The 25,658-nt window shown below is 42.2% G+C and overlaps 2 protein-coding genes across 5 annotated transcripts in view; one reads left to right on the plus strand and one right to left on the minus strand.

Annotated features, from left to right (window-relative positions):
* Positions 1 to 25,658, plus strand: part of WIPF3 (WAS/WASL interacting protein family member 3) — a 90,257-nt gene that overhangs the window by 18,227 nt on the left and 46,372 nt on the right. For all 4 annotated transcript variants that reach the window (XM_082397985.1, XM_082397982.1, XM_082397984.1 and 1 more), the window contains exon 2: positions 5,654 to 5,797. In XM_082397985.1, coding sequence (XP_082254111.1) covers positions 5,711 to 5,797 — 87 coding nt within the window. In that variant the 5' untranslated portion in view covers positions 5,654 to 5,710. The remainder of the gene's footprint in view (positions 1 to 5,653; positions 5,798 to 25,658) is intronic.
* Positions 13,648 to 25,658, minus strand: part of SCRN1 (secernin 1) — a 116,703-nt gene continuing 104,692 nt past the window's right edge. Inside the window, exon 9 of the mRNA XM_082398002.1 lies at positions 13,648 to 19,999. The gene's annotated coding sequence lies outside the window, so the exon portion shown is untranslated. The remainder of the gene's footprint in view (positions 20,000 to 25,658) is intronic.

Here is a 25,658-nt window from a genome sequence, read left to right on the forward strand (position 1 = left end):
CGGCCACAACAAGACAGATGTCCACCCCTACGCAAGGAGGGAGACACTTGCAGAATAGTGTCATGTCCCTGAAGCCCCTCTGTGGTTCCAGCCTTTTCCTCTTTTCCAAACACACAGAGCCTCCCAGCTGCTTGCATCCTCCTACTTCTGTTATCTCTGCTTATGTGCTACTTCTTCTAACTAGAACCGACTCTTAATAGCCACCTTTCTACCTGTTGAAAAATGCAATAGTTTCTACCAAATATTTATTTATTGTCCCCCTTCCTCGTGTTTGAATTGATGATGACATTTCTTAGCACTCCACACCTCTCTTGGGGCATTTATCCTACCCCACCTTTTCTTATAGTTACTTGTGGCAGTGGAGAAGGTGGTGGTATGATGATGATAAATATAGCTTCAATTAAGTGTCTGCTTTGTGTCAGGACCTGTATTACGTTCTTCATCTACAGTCTTTGTTTTAATTCTGATAACAAACTAAGAGTTAAGCATGGTAGCTATTTTACAAATAAAGAAAATGAGACTCACTTAGGTTAAGTAACTTGACTAAGGCCACACAGCTGGGGAAAAGCAGCAGCAGAAGTAGAACCCAAGTCTGACTGTAAGACCAGCACTGTTCCCCGCATTCGGGGTCTCACGTGGAAACAGTGTTCTGTTCCTCTTGCCACCCTCCCCTCTAATGGTGTTTGAGTATCTTACCTGCATCTCGATGCTGGTTTTCAGAGTTATTTCATGACTTGGGAGAAAAGATAAAAGCCTTTGAGAATCTGGCTTTTTTTATCCTAAGCATTTTTTAATACACTGCAGAGCAAAATGACATTTTTAAATGTACGGGAGAGCACAAAGCATCAAAGAGCTCATGGGTACAGCCTGTGACTCCCTGGAGCCCTGCATTCTTAACTGTCAGATTTTAACAAATACTTCTCTAGATAATTGCTTAATTATTATATCTGTCAAGAAAAAGCCTTCACAGCCATCAAGTACTAAGTATAAAAATATGCTTTCATCCTGGAGTTTGAAAAATCATTCCTGAGATTTCAGCAAGACAGAAGCCCAGTGGCACATGGTCACTCTCAGATTTGTGAGGATAAAACTAGATGGAGAGCAAAGGATGCTGAGGTTAGGGGGAGCACATGGAAGAATTATGTCGATACTTACCTGTAGGAAGTCCTTTTCACTCGAGGGTCTCTAAAATACTTTGCAAAATGGCAGTAGAGAAGTAATACGATCTGAATTATACCAAGTTAGTAAAACAAAGAAATGAGGTTTTGGATCAGAAAGGCCAGGGCTTTTATGCAGCTCTGGTACTCCTGCTGAAACTTAGTAGAAACTACATAACCTCTCTGAGACAAAATTTGGTTTATCTCTACTATGGAAATATCAACATCTACCATCGAGTTGTTGAGAGGATTAAATAAAACAGTGTATTATAAGTACTTAGTGCAGTGCTGAATATATATAGGGGGTTCAAAAAGTTATACAGTCAATCCTCATTATTCATGGATTCCACAGTTTGCTAATCACCTACTCTCTAAACTTTATATGTAACCCCAAAGTCAATAGTCGGAGGTGACTTCTCGGTTATTCACAGACACGCACAGGAAGGGGAGAAGCTCGAGTCGCGTCACGCACACGTTCCCAGCTGAGGTTGAACGAGCAGCACTCTGCCTTCTCGTTCCAGCTCTCACGCTGTAAACAAGTGTCCTTTTCATATTCTATTTAGTGCCATGTTTTTCAAATTATTGTGCTTATTGTTGGTGAGTTCGCTTCAGTGGCCCCCTTGCCCCAGATATAGTGCTGTAGTGCTGCGTAGTGTTCTTGAACACAGGAAGGCTGTGATTTGCCTTATGGAGAAAATATGTATGTTAGATAAGCTTTGTTCAGGCATGAGTTATAATATTAATGAATTAACAATCTATATTAAACACGGTATCTTTAATCAGAAACACTAATATATAAAACAAAGTTATATATTAATCAGCTGACAAAAATCTTGTGACCAGGGGCTCACATGGGCCTAACCCTTTGTCTCTCCTAGGAGCAATGGTTCAGGTATTTGCTAACGCAGTGTTCATGGCAACTGTAAAGAACTTAGCTACCATGAATAATGAAAATCAGCTCTAAACTTATGGTTACCAGGGGGTAAGGGGGGGAGGGATAAATTGGAAGATTGGGATTGATATATACACACTACTATATATAAAATAGATAACTAATAAGAACTACTATATAGCACAGGGAACTCTACTCAATACCCTGTAATGGCCTATATGGGAAAAGAATCTAAAAAAGAGTGGATATATGTATTTGTATAACTGATTCATTTGCTGTACACCTGAAACTAACACAACATCGTAAATCAACTATACTCCAATAAAATTTTTAAAAAATTAAAAAATTTGAAAAAAGAAAAAGAGAATCAGTTCTATTCAATTTAGTTCCATATTAGGTTGGTTAAATATTAGTGGCTATAACAAATTAACTCCGAACTCTCCATGGCTTAACACAGAAGTTTATTTTTCATGATTGTAAAGTCTAATCAGGTGTTTGGCAGATGGCCTTAAAATGGTGAGTCAGGGACCCAGACTCATTACATCCATGGCTCTGCTGACAGTAGAACCTTTGCTTCCAGCCAGTGGATGGAGGAAGACAGAAAAGTAGTGGATGGAAAGTCTTTATGGGCCAGCCTAGAGATAGAGCGCATCACTTCTGCCTTCATTCTGTTGGCCAGAGCTTAGTCACATGGTCACACCTAACTGTAAAGGAGGCTGGAAAATATGATCTGTGTGCTGAGGGGTTACATGAATAGTTGTGCCACAATTCTCCTTAAAATTATTTCCTACAGTCATTTTTCTTTGGATAAATGGCAAAACCCTTAAGTAAGAGATATTTAAGTTTTGTAAGTTACTCTTCTGAACCCATTACCATTCTGCACCAAGGGAAGCAAGTCTGTCTGCTCTCATGTGTCTTAGTTAAAAGATAAAATCCTTATATAATGAGACCATATTTTTTCTTGTTCTATTAATACTTCAGCCAACCCTTTATTCCCTGCTGTAAATTTTTGACTGAAATTATTTTGCCACTGAATTAAGGATCATATAAAGAATATACCCAACACCTGCTATGAAAGAAAGTGTTAAAATACAAACAACTGATCATTTATATTTGTTTCAACTAATTTGTGGGCTCACATCCAACTTGCTTTAGCATTCAGCCAGTAAAATACCAACTTTGTCTGACCCTATGTTACTGTGTGTATTAGATTATGTAATAAAATAATACTGATGCTACCTGGAAGAATTATTTACTGTCCTCTGGGATCTCTGCCCAATTTTACTATAGTTTTATGCTGTGGACTCTGATGAGTATTTTTTTTTTCAGTCTTTCTGTCCTAGTTTTACTATCAAGGAAAGAGGCAGTGACATAGTAATTATCAAGCCCCTTCTTTCAGGGGAATACTTTATAGGACAATTGTGGTCTTCTATAATGATCAGCTCATGCACCTCTTTGGAACTCTTAGGAAAACTATCATACACTCTTTCTCCCCAGAATTGAACTTATACATATATTTTATGCCATTCAAAATGTCTATACCATTTTAGGGGATTCTAAAACAGGCCAGTACCGTATGATCCAGCAATTCCATTCCTAGGTATATGTCCAAACGAATTGAAAGCAGGGTCTTGAAGAGATATTTGTACACCAGTGTTCATAGTAGCATTAGGCAAGATACCCAAAAGGTAGAAACAACCCAAGTGTCCATCGACAGATGAATGGATAAACAAAATGTGGCATATACATATAATTGAGTAATGAGGAATGAAATTCTGGTACGTGCTACAACATGAATAAACTCTGAAGACATTATATCAAGAGTAGTAAGTCAGATACAAAAGGACAAATATTGTATGATTCCACTTATTTAAAGTACCTAGAATAAGCAAATTCACAGTAACAGGAAGTAGAGCAGAGGTTACCAGGGTTTGGAGGGAGGAGGAATGGGGAATTATTGTTTAATGGGTACAGAGTTTCTGTTTGGAATGATAAAAAAAGTTCTGGGAATGGATAGTGGTGATGACTGTACTTGACACCACTGAATTGCATACTTTAAAATTGTTAAAATGATAAATTTTATGTTATGTATATTTTACCATAATTTAAAAAAAAAATCACTTTGAAAATAGCCTGGACGTGAGAGCCTGATAAGCCTAGCTGGGTTCCAATCCCAGGTCTACCAGTTACCAGCTGTGTATGACTTTGGGTAAACTACTTAGTGTCTCAGAATGTCATTTTCCCTACCTATAAAGTTGGGAATAAACTACCGACCTTAGAGGATTGTTGTGGAAATTAATGTGATTAGCCTGCCACATAATAGCCACTATTTAAAAAGGTAAAGAAAACTAGTATATATTAAGCAAGCAAAATCCAGTGGACTGTGTTAAGAATAAAGTACCACTTTACATAATTGCTTTTTGCCTCTAGGAGATCAGAATATTAACACAGAATAATACAGGAGGGCAGCAACTGAGTCTGTGGAGCTGCCCCAGCAGCCAGAGCTGTCACATCCCCTCCTCTTCCACCTCCTGTTGCAAACAGTAAAGGCCCTTCGTACAGTTAAAAAAAAAAAATAGAATAATACAAATGAAGTAGGATTTTAGCATTGAAGAAACAGAGGTACAGGACTTGCTCCAGCCTTCCAGTGACCAGAAGGACAGAAAGAACACAAAATTACCCTTGCCTAAGTCTGAGGTTTATTTCTGTTTCTGCTTAAATTGTTTTTAGATTCTCTAGGTTTTCCTCATTTTTGTAAACTGTTGGGGATTTTCTGCAGTATAGGTTTTAAGTCTTTGCAGTGTGTCTTGATACAGATTTTAAAACACAAATCCATATACAAACCTATGCATACAAACACACACTCTACAGGGCAATGCCATATTTATCTGGAGATCAGACATCCTACAATATTAACTCTTTGGGACATAACCATTTTTGCAGAATCATGCCCCAAAGCCCTCCGTGTAGCAAATACCAGATGTAAAGTCTTTGCTGAGAAGTGTCATGACCCCACGCAGATGACTGTATAGAAACAACAACAGAAAAACAGCAAGCAAAGTTAAGAGTGACAGCAGAGAAGGAAGCAGGAAAATAGCGAATGCCTGTATAAGCCTGGCTGGAGGCTGGCAACATGAGTAACCGTTGAGCCTGCCACATTCAGAAAAGGTTAAATTTCATTCCATTTGCTCTGCTTAGGAAAATGGGGGTATGTGCAGAATATTTTTAAATTGCATCCAAAATGATAAAAGTTTAATGCTTAAAGAGGTAGAATCTGTTACTTGCAATACTCATTATGGAGTGATGTGTTGCTATTTATATATTAATATGTTCTGTTTATATTGAAACATAAATAGCTAAATTTTATCAATTTTGTCAGCTAATTCTCTCTAAAATCTGGCTACTTCTTTCAGTCTCCAGCACTTGACACGATGCCTGCCTCACAGTGGGCACTCAGTATTTATTGAAAGAAGAAAGAATGAATGAATGAACAGACAAGTGAAGGAATGAAACTACCTATAACATTTGTATGCCTGCATGACGTGTATTACCTGTGCGTGAATAAAGACATCCAAGTTTAAACTCACCCTTTTCTCCTTTCCAGAGCAGAGACCATTCTCCTGGGACCATTCCTAAGGAAGAAACACCCACGCTGTGACATATGCCACTGCCACCGCCACTGCCACCTCTGCCTCCACCTCCCCCCCAGCTGGGGCCTCCTCCGCCTCCCCCACCATCAGCGCCCCCGGTAAGACCTGGGTTTTTTTTTTTCAGTCTGGTTTACTTGAATACACTTGAGCAGGTTTTAAATGTTCAGAATCAGCCACCACCCAGCTCCTCTATGGCAGGCGGCATCTTTGGTAGCTGGCTGTACGGCTCCAGGGTCTAATTCCAAAGCAGCCTGGCCAGGTATTTTCCTCCCCGTTCCTTGGCAGCTCCCACCCTCTACCTCAGCGTCGTCTACATGATTTCTCTTCTAATTCCTGCTGCTCGATACAGGCTTCCCGAGTCTCCCTAATCGACTCTTCCATCTCACGGGAAACCTCAGAGGGGAGGGAGGCCACGATGAAGTGCATAGCCAAGGAGGCGTGCTCAAAGTCAAGTTCCAGTGTGTGATCTGGATGGTGCTAACAGTAGCTTGGGCTTCAGTTGCCAGGTTCTGGGACCAAGTAAGAGGAGTGTCATATGAAATGCCACAACGAAATATAAATCTCTAAATGAAATCTCCCTATCTGCCCAAGACTGAATTCAGTCTATTTCGCTTTGTGTTGTCTCTCTTGGTTTAATAGTTTGGTTTGGGCTTAGGAGAGGCACAGAGAGTGGTTATTTTGTTTTACAACAGGGCTTCTCACCCTTAGCACCATTGACACTTGGGGCCAGGAGTAGAGCCTCACCCGCTATCCTGCCCCCGGGGTGCACACCTCTCCACAGATGCGTGGATGACGTGGCCACGGGACTATAGGTTATAAAAGGAGGGTCTGCGGCCCTGCTGCACAGTCACCAGCCTTGGTGAGAGCGAGGGAATGCCTGAGGTCATATGTCACCCCCATGACGTTAGCGTGGCACACTGACCATGTCTGAAGTGCTGGGGCATACACCTTCCTGAAACTTGGCCCTTGCCCTTGAGGAGAGTGGAAGGAAAGCACATAAGGTGAGTTACACCTGAAAGCTCTCTGGCCAATATATAGCAAGAATAGGAATCAATACTGAATTTCCACTGCCGAATTTGACACAAAGAAGGCATGGAGATGAACAGTTTATAAGTGAAAGAAGCATACATGGAACTATAATGTGGGTCTCACACAGACTTGCTGGGCCTGAAGAAGCACAACTTAAAGTAACTCCCAATACCACAGTACGCCCATAAACTTAGCCAGAATAAATAAACTTATCAAAACCCATATTGTTGGGGACTTGGGGAAATAAACTCTTTTAAACATTGCTGGTGACATACCTGGGACTCAACCTGGGACTCAACAAATGTTGAATGAGTCTTTCCGGAGTGTTCTCTGACAAAAAACAATAAGCCTGAATATATCACTTTTTCCCCTGGTAATCAAGTAGTTTTATTTTTGAGACTGACTTAAGAATTTAACCCTAAAGGAACCAAAAAAGAATTTATACAGGATGTGCACAGCAAAGCTATCTATTCTAGTGAAAAATTAGATCTTAAGTGGTTTATGAGAACTAAATGAACTGTATTGTCACGCTGTTAATTAAAAATTGCATTATGTTAAAGTGTTAATTAAAAATTACATTTATAACTGTGCTGACAATGGAAAGTAGATATGGAATGATGAATTAAAAACAATGCATGTTTTGTGCATCATGAAATCAGCTATATATGTAATAAATAGGAAAGACCAGAAGAGAATTTTGAATGCTGATAATAAAATTTTAAATTTCATTAGGGAGTCTTTTTCTTTTAATATGCTTAAGTTCATAATAAACAAAAATAATTCTGCATTTGGATAACTCTTGCATTCCCTCCCCCATTCCTAAATTTTTTCTTTTTTTTTTTCTTTTGCTACCTATCTCATGGAGGAACTGATCAATTTAGGAGGAAAATAACCATGTAAATTTTAATTTTATTTTTTAAAAATTTATTCATTTATTTATTTTTGGCTGCATTGGGTCTTCGTTGCTGCGTGCGGGCTTTCTCTGGTTGTGGCGAGCAGGGGCTACTCTTCGTTGTGGTGCACGGGCTTCTCATTGCGGTGGCTTCTCTTTGTTGCGGAGCATGGGCTCTAGGCACGTGGGCTTCAGTAGTTGTGGCACATGGGCTCAGTAGTTGTGGCTCGTGGGCTCTAGAGTGCAGGCTTAGTAGTTGTGGCGCACGGGCTTAGTTGCTCCGCAGCATGTGGGATTTTCCCGGACCAGGGCTCGAACCCATGTCCCCTGCATTGGCAGGCGGATTCTTAACCACTGTGCCAGCAGGGAAGTCCTTTAATATTTTTTTAAGACGCATTTTTCTACAATCTGGGAAAAATATTTACAGTGCATATTATAGGCAAAGAATGAACAACCTGAGCATATAAAGAGCTCTTAGGGATCAATATGGAAAGGATGAGTAGAAAATGGGCCCAGGATATGACCAGGCAGAAGAAATACAAATGTTTCAACCTCACTATAATTGAATAAACACAAATTAAAATAATGAGAAATCATTTTCATCTATCAGTTTGGTGGTGGTACTTTTTAAATGTTGCCTGGAGTGTTAGGAACCAGGCACTTATAACATTTTTTTTTAGTGGTTTATTTATTTATGTACTGCTACAGGCACATCCATTGCCCCCTTTCCATTTACCCACCCCCACTGTACACAAGGTTGGATGATTTGATTCAAGAAGTCTGTGGCATGGTGGATGGGCTTTAGGTTCTTTTGGTTCTAACACTTATTTTCCAGGTGACCTATATAGTCATTTATTATACCAGGCACTTATACCTCTTAATAGGAGCAAATATTGGTACAATCCCCTAAAACACAATTTGTTAATATGGATTAAGTCCCTTTAAAAAGTTGTTGTACTCAATGACCTAGTTTCACTTCAAGTAATTTCCTTTCAGTAACTCATCATAGTGTACAGAAATATTTAACTATAGATTATTAATGAGAGCATTATTGTGATAGCAACCAAAAAAAAAGAAAGAAAGGAAACAATCTAAATATTTAAAACCAGAAGATTCAATAAAAAATGATTATGTAATCCACAAAACAGTATTCTAGGTAGCACTGAAAATCATATCAAAATTATTTTGTACTCCCAGTATAATAATTGATTCAGGCAAGGATCATTCATGAAACCTAAAATCACTTAGGGAAATGTTTTAGAGAACAGGATGTTCACAGGATCCCAAGTGTCACCCACAGATTACTTCTAATTACAAAGGGGAAAATGTACCTTTAACAGGGATCAAAGTGTCACCTGTCATAGAATGACCTTTACACAGCCTTTTGCTGTGATGCAACAAGAAATACATAGCATCACCCTGCAGTGACCTGCCAAAAATTAGTGTTCTTTGAGAAAGCAACTAGGCACATCCAGAATGTGGGACCTTCTGCGACAGAGGTTGGCAAACTAGAGCAGAGCCCACGGTCCAGTTTTGGTACAGCCCTCGAGCTAAGAATGGTTTTTACATTTTCAAGTGATTGAAAAAAATCAAAAGAAAAATAATATTTTGTGCATATGAAAAATATATGAAATTCAAATTTTAGTCCATAAACAAAGTTTTATTGGACCACAGCAATGCTTATTCATTTACATATTGTCTCTGGCTGCTTTTATGTTACAGTGACAGAGCACCAATTAAACAACTTGTCTCCCCCCAAAGAATTCTTTTCATCTCACTAGTTGACCTGTGTTTTTAAAATTATATTCAATTATTATTATTTTGTTTTGAATTTCATCAATAAAATTTTGTGGAAATTTGTTTTCTTTTTTGCTGTATCATACTTACAGAACATCCATGATTTTGCCTCTTGGCCCACAAGGCCTAAAATACTTACTATCTGGCCCTTTACGGAAGAGGTTTGCCAACACGTGTCCTACAAGATAGCTGGCTTCATTCAGCCTTCCTTTTGTCACCAGCAGCCAGTGATCTTGGTACACTTGCATCAGGTCATGTCCCCCTCCCCCATCACTTTTCAAGGACTTCCCATCCCCCTCTTAACTGTAGGCCGCTCCACTTGCATGACCCGGCCCCTGCCTACCTCTCAGACCTCATATGGTGCCCCTCTCCCCATGCCTTCTACTTCAGGACTTTAGCATGGCTGTTCCTTCTGCTTGGAAAGCTCTCTCTGCTCAGCTCAGCCCAGATATCCCTTCCTTGAAGCATCATTTCCTCACACCCCACACTGGCATTCATAACATGCTTTTAAACCCCTCCTTCATAGCAGTTATCAGTTTTTAAGTTAGTTTTTATTTGACTGGGGTCCACATTTTCTGTTCTGTGGTCTTTTCTGTCCCTAGTGCCTGGCTCACAATAGCTACTCATTGAATGAATGGATGGATGGATGCATGACTGAATGAATATCTGTGTAAATAGCATTAGGAAATGGAGTTAAACTCTTCATAAGCAGTGTTCAGGACTTTAAACATCTACGCTCATGGACCAGCATGGCAGATTTTATTATATGTAATCTTTGCAAGGAGGGGGCATTTTGTGTGATACGTCTGATCAGGCTTCACCTGAGCTCTGGAAGATCTGGGGATTAGACCAAGGCTAAAAGTTTTTTGATTTTTCCCTCCTAACCTCTCACCTTTCCCCTTCCTGCCCCTCCCATCCTCGTCTCCTCCTCTCCCTGATGTGCATCCTTTGGAACCGAGAAAAGGGCTGATGGGCCTTGCTAAAATTCTGAAGCAGGCTCTAAGTGAAAGCCAGACAGCCCTTGTCATGTGGTTTCCCTTCTTTTCTTGCCCCTATTTCCCTGTCTTTTGAGCACTACTCCTTTGTCTCATCCCTTTGAAATCCAGAATCAATATCAAAATTGCCCACATGGTACATTGGTCCACTTATAATGAAATTATTGTTGCTTTGGTTACACGATGTAACTTTTTTTTAAAAATCTAAAGAAAATACAATGGATTTGATATTTGAAACGCAGCAAAATTTTTACTGAGCTTTTGTTTTCAAATCTACTTTGGCCCCTTGGTAGTGTCCAAGATGTGAGAAGGAGCTCCTTGAGGGCCTGGTGATTTCTCTTTTTTTTTTTTTTGCCACAATTGTGTAACATTGTCTACAAAAGAGGAAGGGACTCTATGGGTCTCTGACCAGATGATAAATTCTTTGGAGTTGGGTTGCCTAGGCAAAGCCTAAAAGAAGATTTGTAAAGTTTTATAGCATTATTTTTTAATGTTGCTGTTCAAGCTTAAATATCCCAAGGAGGCAACAGTACTTCTAGGGGAGACCTCTGTCTTATTATTTAAAATCAAAAGGAAAGCTGGCTTGATAATCATTTATTTTCCATGATAAGCAAAACTCTAAGTAGAAAGACACCATGGGTCCAGGTACTCCTCTGCCTGCCTGTTCCAGGGGTAACATTTAATAAAGTGCTGGAGGGAAATTACAATGAGAAGCATATTGTGGCCCCTCATGGTTCTGTTCCCTCGTTACTCTTTGCCAGAGTCTTTGTTTGCATTCAGGAAACTCAGTGAGATGATTTTTCTCCTTGCAGTGTAAGGATTGCATGATTCATGGGTGAGGTGGACTTCCCAGTGTCAGGAAATACCATCTGAGGCTTACATTGGGAGGTTTTCCCACCATCTCTAGGATGCAGGAGCTCATGTGGTATAAAAAACATGTCAATCTGTGAAAGAAAATGTGGAAAATGAAGTGGTATCTGAAGCCCCATAAGAGCCTCTTTTGGAGTTTTGCGTTTGCTGTGGTTAAAAAAAAAAAGGCAGGGGTCAGGGGCCGTAGGTGGAAGGGGGCTCAGTAGAATTGCGTATTACCCTATATTCTGGAAACGGTAATTTGCATGTTGACTGGTGCATTTAGAATAATGAGAGGCTTAAAAAATCTTAAATACTGTCACTCACTTAGATTCTCATGACATTCTGGTGCTTTGATTAGTGTCACTAATGAGGGATTGGGGACGTTTACCCAGGGTTGACAGTGGCCACTGGGACGAGGAAAAGTCTTTTGCATTAGGCCAAGCTATTAGGATAGTACTAAGTTGACATTTGGTCCTTGCTTAAAACAGTTTGCAAAAGTGCATGTTTGTCTTCAAGTAATTTTAAGAACGAGATTCTCCCTTCCTCCTCTGCCGGTTTGTACCCGCAAGCAGTAACAGGGCTTCAGTGAAAAAACGAGGCAGTCTGCAGCAGATTTACTTGGTCTGCAAGAGAGGTGTGTCAGGACCTGCCACTCATACTTCCAAAGGGCCATTCAGCACGGTATTTAAATGTGTTTCTTTTTCACAGCTGTCAGGTAGGAGGGATGGCAGGAAAAAAAGGGGAAGCTTGCAGTGGTGTGCTGGGGGCAGCAATTGTGCCCTCAGAACGCCTGGAACTTGGCAAGAAAAGCCTGCGAGCGCTTGTTAAAGGCCTTTATCAAATTTCATAGGAGCCCAGGAGCCTAAGCCACTCACACAGCGTCTGAGCCGAGGGATATGGCAGGAAGCTGCCATGGGCCAGGAGGCCAAAGGGCAGCCCTTGAAAGCCTCAGCCATCTCGGTAGCCGCAATTACTATCTGGAGCTTTATTTTACACTGGAATCTGCTGGCTCTTTGCCTTTGAAATCTTTTACAATTACAGTGTAACTAACAATTCCTAGAAAAACTGCCGGTGAACCACTTCCCCTACCCAAGGGTTGTCTTTTCATATATGCACGGTTATACTGAGGAGGGCCACCTTGATTTGGAGCCTGCGCTCTTTGGGGCCATGTACCCCTTCCCCCAGACTGCTCTTTCCTTTCTTGCCATAAAAGAGAAAAAATTACCAACATCAGGTTGTTGCTGGCAATCAGATATCCAGCCCTGACCCGGTCAAGAAAGCTGCAAGCGAGGAGTGAGGGGTGCTGGGATCTTGGGAGCACGAGCATATCTTTGCAGTGGGGTGTTGGCAGCTAGAAAAAGTCATGTTTCCTAGGATGCTTAATGAAAAGACAGGTAACATGAAGTGGAAAAAGCAGGCTACATATGGGTAATGTGGTCCCAACTCTATAAGACAAAACTCTGTACTGCTCATTTGTGTGCTCTCAGATCAAGACAGTAAGGAAATAGTACACATACAATGATAACATTGCTGGTTATCTGGGGGCCGTATGCGTGATTTCTGTTTTCTTGTTTGTATGATTCCACATTTTCTCAAATGTCTACATGGAACATTTATTACTTTTATAAATTGAAGAAAAGGTTTTAAGAAAGAAAAAGGAATGAATGATCATTTACCTACTGATCATGTAATAATGATCTAAAATAATAATAACAGGCATCTACTGAACAGCTATTGTATACCAGGTACTGCGCCAGGCACTTAACGAGGATTATCTAAATTCATTTTTACAGCAATCCAGTGAGGTGGGATGATAGTGCCCTTTTACAGATGAGGAAATGGAGGCACAGAGAGGTTACTAAGGTGCCCAGTGTCATACAGCTAGTAAGTGGTGGAGGCTGGATTCCTCCCCAGGCTCTCTGAGAGCCTTACTGCTCTGTGCTCTACTGCTTCCAAATATATATACAGCTGGAATAAGCATCACTGATGACCACAGCATCAAACACTTATGTAGTGCTTACTGTATGCTTTGTGTTGTCCTAAGGTGCTTAGCGCATAATTGAATTAATCCTCACAGTAACCCTTTGAGGCAGGTACTATTGTTATTCTCATGGATGAGTTAACTGTGGCACGGAGGGGAAGTGACTTACACTGGATCACACAGCTAGTAACTGGCAAAGCCATGGTTTGCATGCTGGCAGAATAGCTCTAGAGTCCCTGTTCCGAACCACTAAACCAGCTGCCCTTTGATGTAGACCTTCTCAGGGATTACCCCTACCCCTTGAATCTAAGAGCCAGGAAATCAATGGCTTCCCTTTCTCACACCTAGGACAGGGCTCCCAGATTTCTTCCTGTATCCCCAAGCCTCCTCCTAAGATTGCTCTTTTCTTTTTTTTTCTTTCCTTTTCTTTATGGTTCCATCATTTCCCCTCACTTGCTTATTGGTTTTTTCTCCTTTTTTAATAGAAAAAAAACATTTTGCAAGATACCCTCTGAATAAAACCCATGGTTTAAAAGCAGAGAGTCAGCATTAAAGAAGCAGGTACAATGCAAAAAAACCCTCAGTTTTGTCTTTTCTTTAGTTTACAGCTGGGCTCTTTATGGACTCAAGAAAACAGGCTCTCTGCTAACAGTGCAGGGCACACAGTGGAGACAATAAGTGCCTCTGAGCTCAGTGACTGCAGACTGTGTCCTTAAATTTGACCAAACCATCATGCTAATTTACTGAGCTTTTGCTGCACGGAATTACCCAGTCTCTGCCTCTGAAGAGTTTAGAACCTGAATCCAGGGAAGACTGGGCTCAGTCATGGAAGTGCTGAAAGTATAGTTGATTATTCCCAGACCAGAACATTGTCCCTTGCATTGCTTCTTCATTATGTATTTCCTGCATATGGGACCCTTGAAGTCTTACCTTTAAAGAGCCCTCCTGTCCTCTGAATTAGTCACCTTTCATCTTCCTCAGCTTACTTCTCTGAGCATCGGGCACTAGGTCTTGCTAATGCTTTGGGTTCTCTCCTAAACAGACGAGTCGAGGGATGAGAGGATCTTGGGGCCAGTGAGCAATTAGTGAGTTACTCCGAGACAGGGATTCTGTGCCAAGGTCAGTACTAGGCACATAGTAGGCACCCAGTACCTAGCATGATTTCCTGAACTAGTGAGTTTAGTGAAGATACTGTCATTCACAAAGCAAACCCACTGTGAACTAACCAACCACTACTTTACATCTTCCACCTGTCTAAGCCCTGAAAGCCAGACACATTCTATGTTGTGTCCTGTCAGAACACCATTAACACATTCACATTTTGCTAAGAATATTAGAAGTAACACATTCAGGTCAGGGATAGCACAAGTTAACACCTGGGTTTTATTTCTAAAGCCATAAAATGTCCTTTGGTACAATCCTCCCCTTTCCAATTTGTTATTGTTTCTAAGAGAATAGACTAATAGACTTCGTACCTTGGCTTTACATAAAGACATTTTAAAAAAACCCAGGGAAAGCAACAGAGTGTACCTGTCTTGTACATGATAACAATAGATTCCCATCTGAATAAGGTCTGTTCACAGTGGAGGTGTGTGAATGTGTTTTCGAGCTGGTGAAAGCAGGATTCCACCTGTACCACATAAAGTATTTAAAACGCAAAGGTGAAAAGCATGTCTGTTCCTATGTCACCATCTGTTCGGCACTCAGTGTACCAGTCCGTCGGTTTCAGTAGGGATCACGTAATGATGCAGTGTGGTGTGTTCAAAAACAAAAACAAAGGCATGTGGGCTTTAGAGTCCAACAGACTGGAAACTGAATCCCTGCTGTGCCGTTTATTAGCTCTATGGTGTCAAGCAAATTACCTAGCAACTCTGAGCCTCAGTTTCCTCATCTGCAAATGGGAATAATAACCACCGCTTCCTAGGGCTCTGCCCTAGGCTGGAAGTTTCAGGAAGGGAGGGATTTTTGTCTGTTTTGCTCAGTGTATCCTCAACACCTGAGCAGTGCCTGCGTGTAGTAGGCATTCACTGTGTATGTGTTGAATGCACTGATCATGGGGTTGTTGTGAGAATCTAGTAAGATAATGAGAGAAGCAGTTGTTTGCCCAGTGTCTGCTTAGTCAATGGCAGCTACTCTTATCCCAGGGACCAGGAAACAACCGGGCAATTAACCAGATATGGGACTAAGTTGAGGGCAAAGACTCCTGCAGTCAGTGCTACAGGAGGTCAGACACCAGAAGTCAAGATCAAGGCTGGGAGCCCGAGTTTTTCAAAGTGGGGAGTCAGGCCAGCAGTCTGAAAATAGTCCCCAAATAGGAGGGCAGAGGTTATCACTTCTAGGCTTCAGGGCTTCCAAGTCCAGGGTGCCGGTACCTGCTCCTGTAGCATGATCTGAACAGCTGGGTGGTTTGCCTTTTCTCCTCTCACTGGCTCGCCCTGAGTTGAGTGGCCTGAGTCCATGGGGTACCAGTGGGAGGTACGTGGAGTCAATCACAGATGGGAGTAATGAGCCCTCAGCAGTGGGATCGCAGCTGTGACGGAGGAGTACATGGAGATCCAGAGGTGTCCTTTAGGATCCACTCCAGTGAAATGGCAGCCTGATTCAAATATTTTAAACATTTAGAGGAGGCTCTGTTTTCTCAGCTGCTGTTTGGTTTGTCATTTTACAAGCAGCTTTGGCAGTACCAGGCCAAGAGGCTGCCTAGAGAAGGGGCACACGTTTCCCTGGACGTTTTTTTTTTTTTTTTTTTAACATCTTTATTGGAGTATGATTGCTTTACAATGTTGTGTTAGTTTCTGCTGTATAACAAAGTGAATCAGCTATGTGTATACATATATCCCCATATCTCCTCCCTCTTGCGTGTCCCTCCCACCCTCCTTATCCCACCCCTCTAGGTGGTCACAAAGCACCAAGCTGATCTCCCTGTGCTATGCATCTGCTTCCCACTAAGTATTTATTTTACATTTGGTAGTGTATATATGTCCATGCTACTCTCTCACTTCGCCCTCCCCACGTCCTCAAGTCCATTCTCTACATCTGCGTCTTTATTCCTGTCCTGCCCCTAGGTTCATCAGAACCATTTAATGGTGATGCTTGTGCAAGAATTCTAGATTGCCTGGCTCTGAGCCCCTATCTAAAGCAAAGAAAGATGTTCTTTAGGCTTTGGGGAAGCTCGGGGATGCTGAGATTCAAATGCTGTGTCTTGGTCTTTCTCTACCTGATCCAAACTTTCATTTAAAACTCTACTGTTAGACCAGGGGAATTTGAACACTGATGGGATATTGGTTGATATGAAGAAATTATAGTTAATTTTATTTAATAATATTGCTACATTTTTAAGAGCTCTTTTCTTTGATATCATACAATGTTGCATATCTGTTTTTTAATAAGCAGGGATTTGGAGGGGAAAAGCAGGTCAGGGTAAAGAGAACAAGATTGGCTGTGAGTTGATAATTGTTGTAGCTGGATGATGGTACATGAGGACTGATTATACTACTCAACTTTTGTCTATGTTAATGTTACATAATAAAGAATGTTAATGGACATCAACAACCTCAAAATATGCAAAATAGAGATGATTTAACAGAACCAAGGAGGGAAGTATATAGCATGCTTTCACTAATTCAAATGGAGTTTGAGACCAAATAGTACATGCTTTTTAATTTTAAAAAAAGTAAGCCCTATGTAGGCATAGAATGTCTGCTTAAAATTATCTATGTTGCCTCCTTCCCCCACATAATCTGGCTCCTGGTTTTCTAGGGATTAATGTTAAGGTTTTTTGCGCCACTACCAGCAAAGATGTCATCTCTAATCATTGAGTGGATTTATGGAATTTTTTTTTTCCTCCTAAGACTTAGAATTGCTACAGGTGACTTTGAATCGGAGTGTCACGGAAACTGTAAAGCTGGCGGTCACAATCTCCCTTGCTACTTTTTATTTAAATAAACCTTGAGACCCAGTGCGAACACCAGATAACTAACAATGGTTTGTGAAACTGTTGCACGTACTGTCCTCTGCCTGGGTACAAGGACACCTCCCACTAGCTGGTGTTTTCTCCTCAGACAAAGCACAGAGGACATGGTGGGAATTATTGAAGCAAAACTTTCCCAGCCGGCAACTCTTCTCAACACCAAGGTCACCCAGATATGGAAAAATTTTCACCTTCAGCATTCTTTCCTCTCTAACTAAATGCCTCTTGTGGCTGTTTGCTGAAGGATTGCTGAGGATGGTGAGGGGAAACGACCTTTAAAACCCACTCTGAGGCAAAACCTTTGGCCGTGGAGATAGCTTGGGAAGTGTGTTATGGCTTAAAACAGAAAACAAAAACAAAACAAACCCTTGTGGGTTCCTGAGCAGGTGAACAGCTATTCTCAAGAGGTCAGATCATAGGCACCCAGGGACATTTTTAAACCTCGCAACTGTGAAATACAGATTTTTTTTTAGCCCTTTTGGCATTGCAGACTGTCAGATTTTCTGGAAGATATTATTGGTTTGACTAGCAGAAAAAAATGTACAATAATGCTGAAGCTGAGATCTGTGACAACAAGGGAGTACAGCCGCCCCTGAAGGCTGGAGACTCAGCACCCAGGGCAAAAGGGCCCAGTACTACCCAGTCCTGTAGCTCAGGGGCCCCTTGTGCAAACACAACTGAGGGCTGGTAAATGAGTTGTGCTTTTTTGCCATTAATTCACAACTATTGCTAAAAAATGCTCACTGAAAGCACACTGTTGGATCCAATAGAAAGGATTTTTTGAAAAAAGGAAGCCAGTTGCTAAAGGAGAAAGGCTCACTAGAAATATGGCCTATCTTTGCTCACTTCTGCAAAGGCCACCACGGAGATTTGGACGGACCCAAGGGAGCATGTCACCCTCCTTCCCCACCTTGAGAATCACTGCGGAAACCTAGAGTGGAGATGGGGAAAAGTGGAGAGTCACCACCAATAATAATGGTGATTCCAGGGGGGCAGAGAGGACTGTGCCCAGTGGGCACACCTGTGCCGCCCCTGAGCAGTGGGAGGACACCTGAGCTGGTGAGGGAGAGCCACAGGCGTCTGTGTCAGACGGACCTGGATCTAAGCATAGTGGGTACTGGAACCTGGCCAAATCCTTTTAGACCTGTTTCCTCACCTGTGACATGGAAGTAATAATACTCTGTGGGGTGATAAAGTAATTAATTGAAATGATACTTTGAAAACATCAGCCCAGTATGCGGCTCTGTTCGTGGCAGCCCCTCCCCCGTCCCCTGCACCCCGGGATAGAGCACAGGCTCCCTGGGTTTCACACTGTTCTCTCCAGGAGTACACTAACCCCCCCCCCCCCCCCGGTCATATCCAGCTACGCCAGGCCCTGCCTTGTCAGTTCCATCCACCTTAGTGGGACTTGATCGAGGAGCCTTCAGTTTCTGTGCCAGGAAAGGCTGCCTCTCGAGGATACTAAGAAAGGGGATGGAGAGACAGAGATGGGCAATTTCCCTTTGCCCTAGAGCTCTCCACAGCAAGATGGGAGGCTCATTTCCTGATGTCCAAGATTTTCTCTTTGGCACAATGGTTTTCCCATTTCCATTCCAATAATTTCTCAGCACATGCAAACTCACACTGCAGCCCCTCTTTCCCTTCTTGGGCCCATCCCTTTAGGCCACCACCCTCCTTTTTTTGACCAGATTATTTCATTGATACAGCTATTCCTGCCCCTCACCTGGAAAAAGCCATGGCTGCTCCTCCTCACCAGGGCCATTCAAGACCACGGCCTCCCTCCACTGACTTATGTTAACATGAATAATATAGTTTTGTGTTCAGGGCACATAGATTTGCTACTAGGAACGGCACACTTGGTCTATTTGGCTTGGATAAGAGCAGTGGTCAAATGATTGACCTGGAAGGCTCAGTAAACTTTGTGAAGTTCAACGGTGTTCCTTCCCGCTGCACTTTGGCACATAGGGGTGCAGTCTGTGGGCAAGACCAGCCACGTGCCCTTGCAGGTTAGGTGGCTCCAAGCAGGAGCCCCAGGAGCTGAGCTTCTTGCACATCTGCCTCACCCACGCCCTCTGTGTAACCTTGGACTTCTCTGCCCTTCACCTCTCAGGCCGCACAGTTGGGACAGTCCTATAGGGGAGAGAGGTGGGGCCGCTGTGGATTTTGTGTCATTTTGCTTTTGCTTTGTTTCATTTTAATTGTTGCTAGGTAATGCCTTAAGAGAAAAGCTCTTCGAAAGGTTTAAACATGTTCTTTAAAGACTGGATTCTCGGGTGCAAAATGGAGGGAGGTCAGGTAGGGGGAGAAAAAGGGACATGACCACACCTCACCAGCCTCCTAGGGAGAATACAAGGAACCAGTGAGATTCCAGATGAAAACTCTAAACTCACACAAAAGCACACGCACCCTTGGTTTAGCTCTTAGGTGAAATGAATGGACATATGGCAGCTGTATTAGGACACATCATTCTGGAATGTGTTACTTTAAGGCCCGGACCCCAGGAAAACCAAGACCAGCAAGAATCGCCCAAGCACCCAATTCCCTAACTCTCTGCTTCGATGTCCAGAGCACTAACCCTCAGCCTCCACCCCGACCCTCTGTAACTTTTTGTGTATTGTCACCTTCCAGGTGATGGGTCCCTTACCTTCTTTACTTCAGGAATCAATGCATTTCACCAAACCTCTGGTTCTCTTTGTTGCCAAATATAGTTGCCCACTACCCCATATTTGGGGTTTCTGCCACAGACCCATGATGATGGCTGAGTTTCAGGTTGGCAGGACAAACCTGGAAAAAAAGAGCGAGTGCATTCAGTCACTTGTTGGCATGGACACTTTTCCACAGTAATTAAAATTGTGCCTGTGTATTATTACTCAAAACAGCTTGACAATTGAACAAACACCTTCCCCTGGAGTCGCATGTGACCTTTCCACACCCTCAGTTAGATGGATCAGATCATTGTCTAATTTGGGATTTCCCTCAAAGTAGACTGGAGACAAGTGGGCCTAAAGTAGTTTATTTGGGAGGTGATTCCCAGAGGCTCTGGCAAGGGAGTGAGGAAGCAAGAGAGTGGAGGGAAGAAAGCCATGAAGAATATGCGGGAAACCAGGCTGCTTCCTGCAGGTGGGCACCAGAGAGCCTGCCTGGAGTTGAGCCACTGAGGGGCGAGGGGCTGGAGGTTTATCTACGGGCTCTTGTTCCTTTCAATACTTCCAGCAGTCCTGCAGGCACGAGCATTCCCATCTGGGGAACTCCTCTGGCAGAGACCAACAAGCAGTTAGCACGTGTGGGAACTGTGAAGTCAGCCTCTGGGATAGGCTGAGCGGATGTGCTCAGGGCACGGGCAGCATCTGCTTGTCGTACTTACCTCCAATTCACAGAGGAAGAATCTGAGGCACAGAGAGGTTAAATCTTTGCTCAGAGTCGCCCAGCTGGTGGTCCTTGGACTCTTTGACCTGCATTCTGTTCCTTGTACCGCGTTGCCTCTGAGGCTGCGGTTACGGCAGAGATGGCTGGGGCAGCCCCGAATGGCCTTCTCTGATAGTGCTTCTCACATTTTGATTTCTACAGCAGCCTTTGCATGACTGGTGTGGCCCTTCTTTTAGAGGCGACACAGCATAGTGGTTAAGACTTCTGAGCCAGACTTCCTGTGTGTCTTTTTTGGAAATTGTGTGGGCAAATTACTTAAACTTTCTGTGCCTTGGTTTTATTCTCCGTTAAAATACTATCTACTTCACCGTGTTGATGTGAAGACTAAATGAATTAATAATACATGCCAAGTGCTTAGCAGGGGATAAGAACCGTGGACGTGTTAGTTGTTGGTGGTGTTATTGTGCATATGGATGCTCTTTTTCCTTTTTACTCACATTTCCCTGGCTTTAGAATTCATATGAAGTCATTGCAAAACAAAAGCTCACATTTCATTGCCACATTCATGTCTGGGAAGCACCTCGCCAAGTTTAAACATCATTACACTTCAGATGATTTGTTTATCATCTGTCTTCACTGCCTGTTGATAAACTCCCTAAGGACAGAGATCGCGCCAGCCTTGCCCTTCATGGAATGAGCAGTGCAGAGTGTGGTGCCTGGCCTTGGGTGCTGCTCTGGAAATTCACATTCAGTGAATGAGAGCGCACCCTCCCTGGCGCTCGATGGTGACAGCAAAGCTCATTTTACACAGCCAGGCCACCTGCTGGTGGTGACATCAACATAAAAAGAATTTTAAAAGTTGCACCAGAGATGTGCTCCTCCCAGAATTTTCGCTGTATTTATAGAACACTATTCTAAGGCCCTCAAAAGAATTTTCAGCTGTGGCTCGGTTCTTTAATCCTCAGTGAGATGAAATTGGAAGCTGAAATATGGAGTGTGGCATTCCGATGTGCGGTATTAACGTCTGCCGGTAATTATCAGTATTAATGTTTCATTATGGATAATGCTATGTGACAGCAAGTGGGCTAATTTTAACATCTGTTTGACCTTGACACACTGTTATAATGAGTCAGGGACAAAGTGGGTGTCCTGTTTTACAAACAAGGAACTCAGACCCACTGAGGCATTAAGAGGACCCTGAAGCAGAACAAGCAACTAAGCCGTGTTGCTTATTCACAGTTACCAAGTTCTTTTTGGTAAATGTCAGAGGCACCCAGTAGTGGGAAGTGGATGATGGTTATACAGCCTTGACACCATGTCATGGACCCAACGTGTTATGGGCTGAATTGTGTCCCCCTCCAAACTCATATGTGACTGATAGGTCTTTAAAGAGGAAACTAAGGTTAAATAAGGTGATTAGGGTAGGCCTTAATCCAGTATGACCGATGTCTTTATAAGAAGAGATTAGGACACAGACACACACATGGGGAAGACCTTGTGAAGACACAGGGAGGAGAGGCTCATCTGCAAGCCAAGGAGAGAGACCTCAGAAGAAACCAACCCTACCGACCCCCGGATCTTGGACTTCTAGCCTCCAGGACTGTGAGAAAATAAATTTCTGTTGTTTAAGCCACCCAGGCTGTGGTTCTTTCTTATGGCAGCCCTAGCAAACAAATACACGAGGCCTCTATTAGTAGGCAGGGGCAGAAACTGCTCACCGGCTCCCTCGGATCAGTGACACCCCTCCTCTGTCCTCTCTGTTGCTCCAACACCCTGGGAGGAAAGGTCACTTGGGGCAAATCTAGTTCCAGAGTCAGTCCTCCCCAGACAGAATCTGCATCTTGCATCTTCACTCCCTGCTGTGTGTGCACATCCTTTCCCCCAAGGTTTTCCACTTTTTTTTTCTGTTCTGTTCTTACTTGTTCTGTTTTGTCTTATTTTGTCTACTATTTAGAAAATGCAGAATCTCTGATTAGCAGGGGCCTTCTGTCTCTAAGACCTTGTTTAAAGGCCTTTGCTCCTAATGACATAAACTGCTGAGTGTGCTGCACAAGTAATGCATTTCAGAATCAATGAAGAGATAAATTCTATTTCTAGAAGCTTATAGGGAGAACTGTGTCTAATCCTTGCCACCTTAGATGGTTTTAGCATCCATTATAGGTTGGTCTTTCAGCCATCAAAAAGCAAATCGCTCTGCTTGCAGGCCGCACAGCATTTGTTGAATCCCTTCTTGGGACCTTGTTGTTATTGATTCTTGCTGGAATAATGGGGCTTAGTTATGGCTGGAGTGGATGGGTAGACCCAGGGTAAGCCCTGCTGGCTCTTAATAGAAAATGGGATCACACCCTTGGACAGAAGGTAGATGGGGTGGGATTCATATCATGTAAGAACCTCGTGGGCAGTATAAGAAGTTTGAGAAATACTTTTTTTTTTTTTACTTCAGTTACGTTTCATTAGTAAATCTTAAAATCCACCAGTCAGTAGGCATGTTACTCTAATGTCTGGGGTATTTTTTTCAAATCATTGTGCTAGGCTGCGAGATTCCCAAATCAGTGGAGCCTGTTGGTGTCTACCTTCAGATAAAACACATGAAAAGATAGGAATACAAAGTAATGTGTATCCATTGCAGCAAGGACAAAAGAGTGTAGGTTAACCAGAACTGAGTGATAACAGACCATGATCATTAAAGGATCGTGTTAAAATAGCTGCCTTCCTCATCAAAGTGGAAAACAGTGCAGGTAGCGCCCAGGTACTCACTCCAGGCACTTCCATAACCCCCTCAGTTTTGCACCCTGGGAGCCTCTCCCACCCCACTCTTGTCCTGGCTCCGTGACGTAGTGCAATTAAACTTTACTTCCTCATAACCTAGCATTTCAGAAGCTAAACCAAGTTGTTTCCTTTTCATAAATAATCGTGACACCATTTTTCTCAATTATTGGAGAAAAATATAAATAAATGAATTTATTCTTCTTGATTTCTATTTCATTATGCTCCATCTCGCTCCACAAAGAGTTGACACAGCCATCTTTTAAAATTCTGCTTCCGCAAACGTTTCCTAAACCCTTTCCACAGTACTTGGCTTCTACAGATATTTTTTCCTGGTTTATCAGGTACTTAATTCATTGGTTAACCAAACAAATCAAAAAGTTCTGTACAGGCATCTGCTAATTCAGTGGTAAAACACACCTTCCCGATCTCCAACTCCTGGGGACCAGCTGTTGCCATTGGTGTCATCTGAGGCATCCACTATTCCTTGACCCCCCTCTAGACCATGACTTTGATGACTAGAGTGCTTTAATATTACGATTTTCTTTAAAATGTTCCCATATAAGCACTGGAATGTATCTGTGTGTGTATGTATGTGACTCGATTTTTTTTTAATAGACTTTTTTTTTTAACATCTTTATTGGAGTATAATTGCTTTACAATGGTGTGTTAGTTTCTGCTGTATAACAAAGTGAATCAGCTATATGTATACATATATCCCCATATCCCATCCCTCTTGCGTCTCCCTCCCACCCTCCCTACCCCACCCCTGTAGGTGGGCACAAAGCACCGAGCTGATCTCCCTGTGCCATGCGGCTGCTTCCCACTAGCTATCTGTTTTACATTTGGTAGTGTATATATGTCCATGCCACTCTCTCACTTCGTCCCAGCTTACCCTTCCCCATCCCCGTGTCCTCAAGTCCATTCTCTGCATCTGCGTCTTTATTCCTATCTTGCCCCTAGGTTCTTCAGAACCATTTTTTTTTTTTAGATTCCATGTATATGTGTTAGCATACGGTATTTGTTTTTCTCTTTCTGACTTACTTCACTCTGTATGACAGACTCCAGGTCCATCCACCTCACTACAAATAACTCAGTTTCGTTTATTTTTATGGCTGAGTAATTTAATAGACTATTTTTTAAGCAGTCTTAGGTTCTCAGAAAATACAGAGAATTCCCTCGTCCCTCCTGCCCCCCAGACACCCAGCCTCCCCCACTATCAACAGCTGATTTTTCATCAAGATTTAAATTCTGTGTTTCGTCCAATGTTCTTTATCTTGAAAACCATCCCTTTGATAGTGTTGTTACTCAAAATGAACAGAATAAGTACCAAAGATTAGTAGAATTTTAAAAACGTAGTTTAAGTGTTAGTTTTTTACTGTCTTACATTCATGTAATGTAGTCATATTTTCTGCCAATAATACCAAGTATTATTGGTTCTTAAGATGGAATTAAATGTCTTAGAGATCAGAGTAGTAGCTGGCACATCAAAGGCAGTTAGTTTTTGTTGACTTCATTGATATTCTGTTCCTTAAAGAGTATTGTGACTTCTAGATGCTTCATCATCTGAACAGACTTCAGCCTGGAAGAAGAATGGCTGCCATCACTGGTGCCAGTAGCCTGGTGGTCTTTAAATGGCCTTTGCCCAAGCAGGACTGGAGCCCCTTCCTTGGGGTGAGGGGTTGACTTCACTGAGATGCCAAGCAATCCATCAGTGCAAAGGAAGGACAGTAGATGGGGAGATATCTCAGTTTGCAGAAGCAATGGTTGCACCACTCCGATTGCATATAGCCTCAATCAGCAGGCCTAATTTTAGGAGATGTAAAACAAAAACTCAGTTGAGTGAAGTGAACTAAAAATAAACCCCCATTTATTCTGTTATAATTCACTTCCTCAGATGATAGGTCTGTTCCATTTAAGCAAAATTCTTTCCCTGTCATAACTGTCATAAAGATGTTTCGATGATTATTAAGAACAATGAAAGCCTACATTTCATCTTGATTCATTGCAGCTGTCGTGACCTTCTATCTATTTCTGCTCTCCTCTAGAGTTGCTGGCATTCAGTGAAACAGATGCTACTGTATTTTTAAGGGAGGGTTTGAGGTGGCCCCATTTTATTAAAAATATACAAGGAGTGTCATTAATAAGAGTATGTTGTATGAGTCACACTTCGGTGCCCTGGCAGGCCCTCCTGTGATTCTCATGACAAAAATACTTGTTTTATTTTAAACTCACAGTGTATTTTCACATTAAATAACTAATTTTATTTTAGTGAATTTTGGGCAGTGTTTATTATATATAAGGTGTTGTG

This window comes from Balaenoptera borealis (assembly GCF_965194805.1).
Source record: "Balaenoptera borealis genome assembly, chromosome: 7".
Classification (NCBI taxonomy): domain Eukaryota; kingdom Metazoa; phylum Chordata; class Mammalia; order Artiodactyla; family Balaenopteridae; genus Balaenoptera; species Balaenoptera borealis.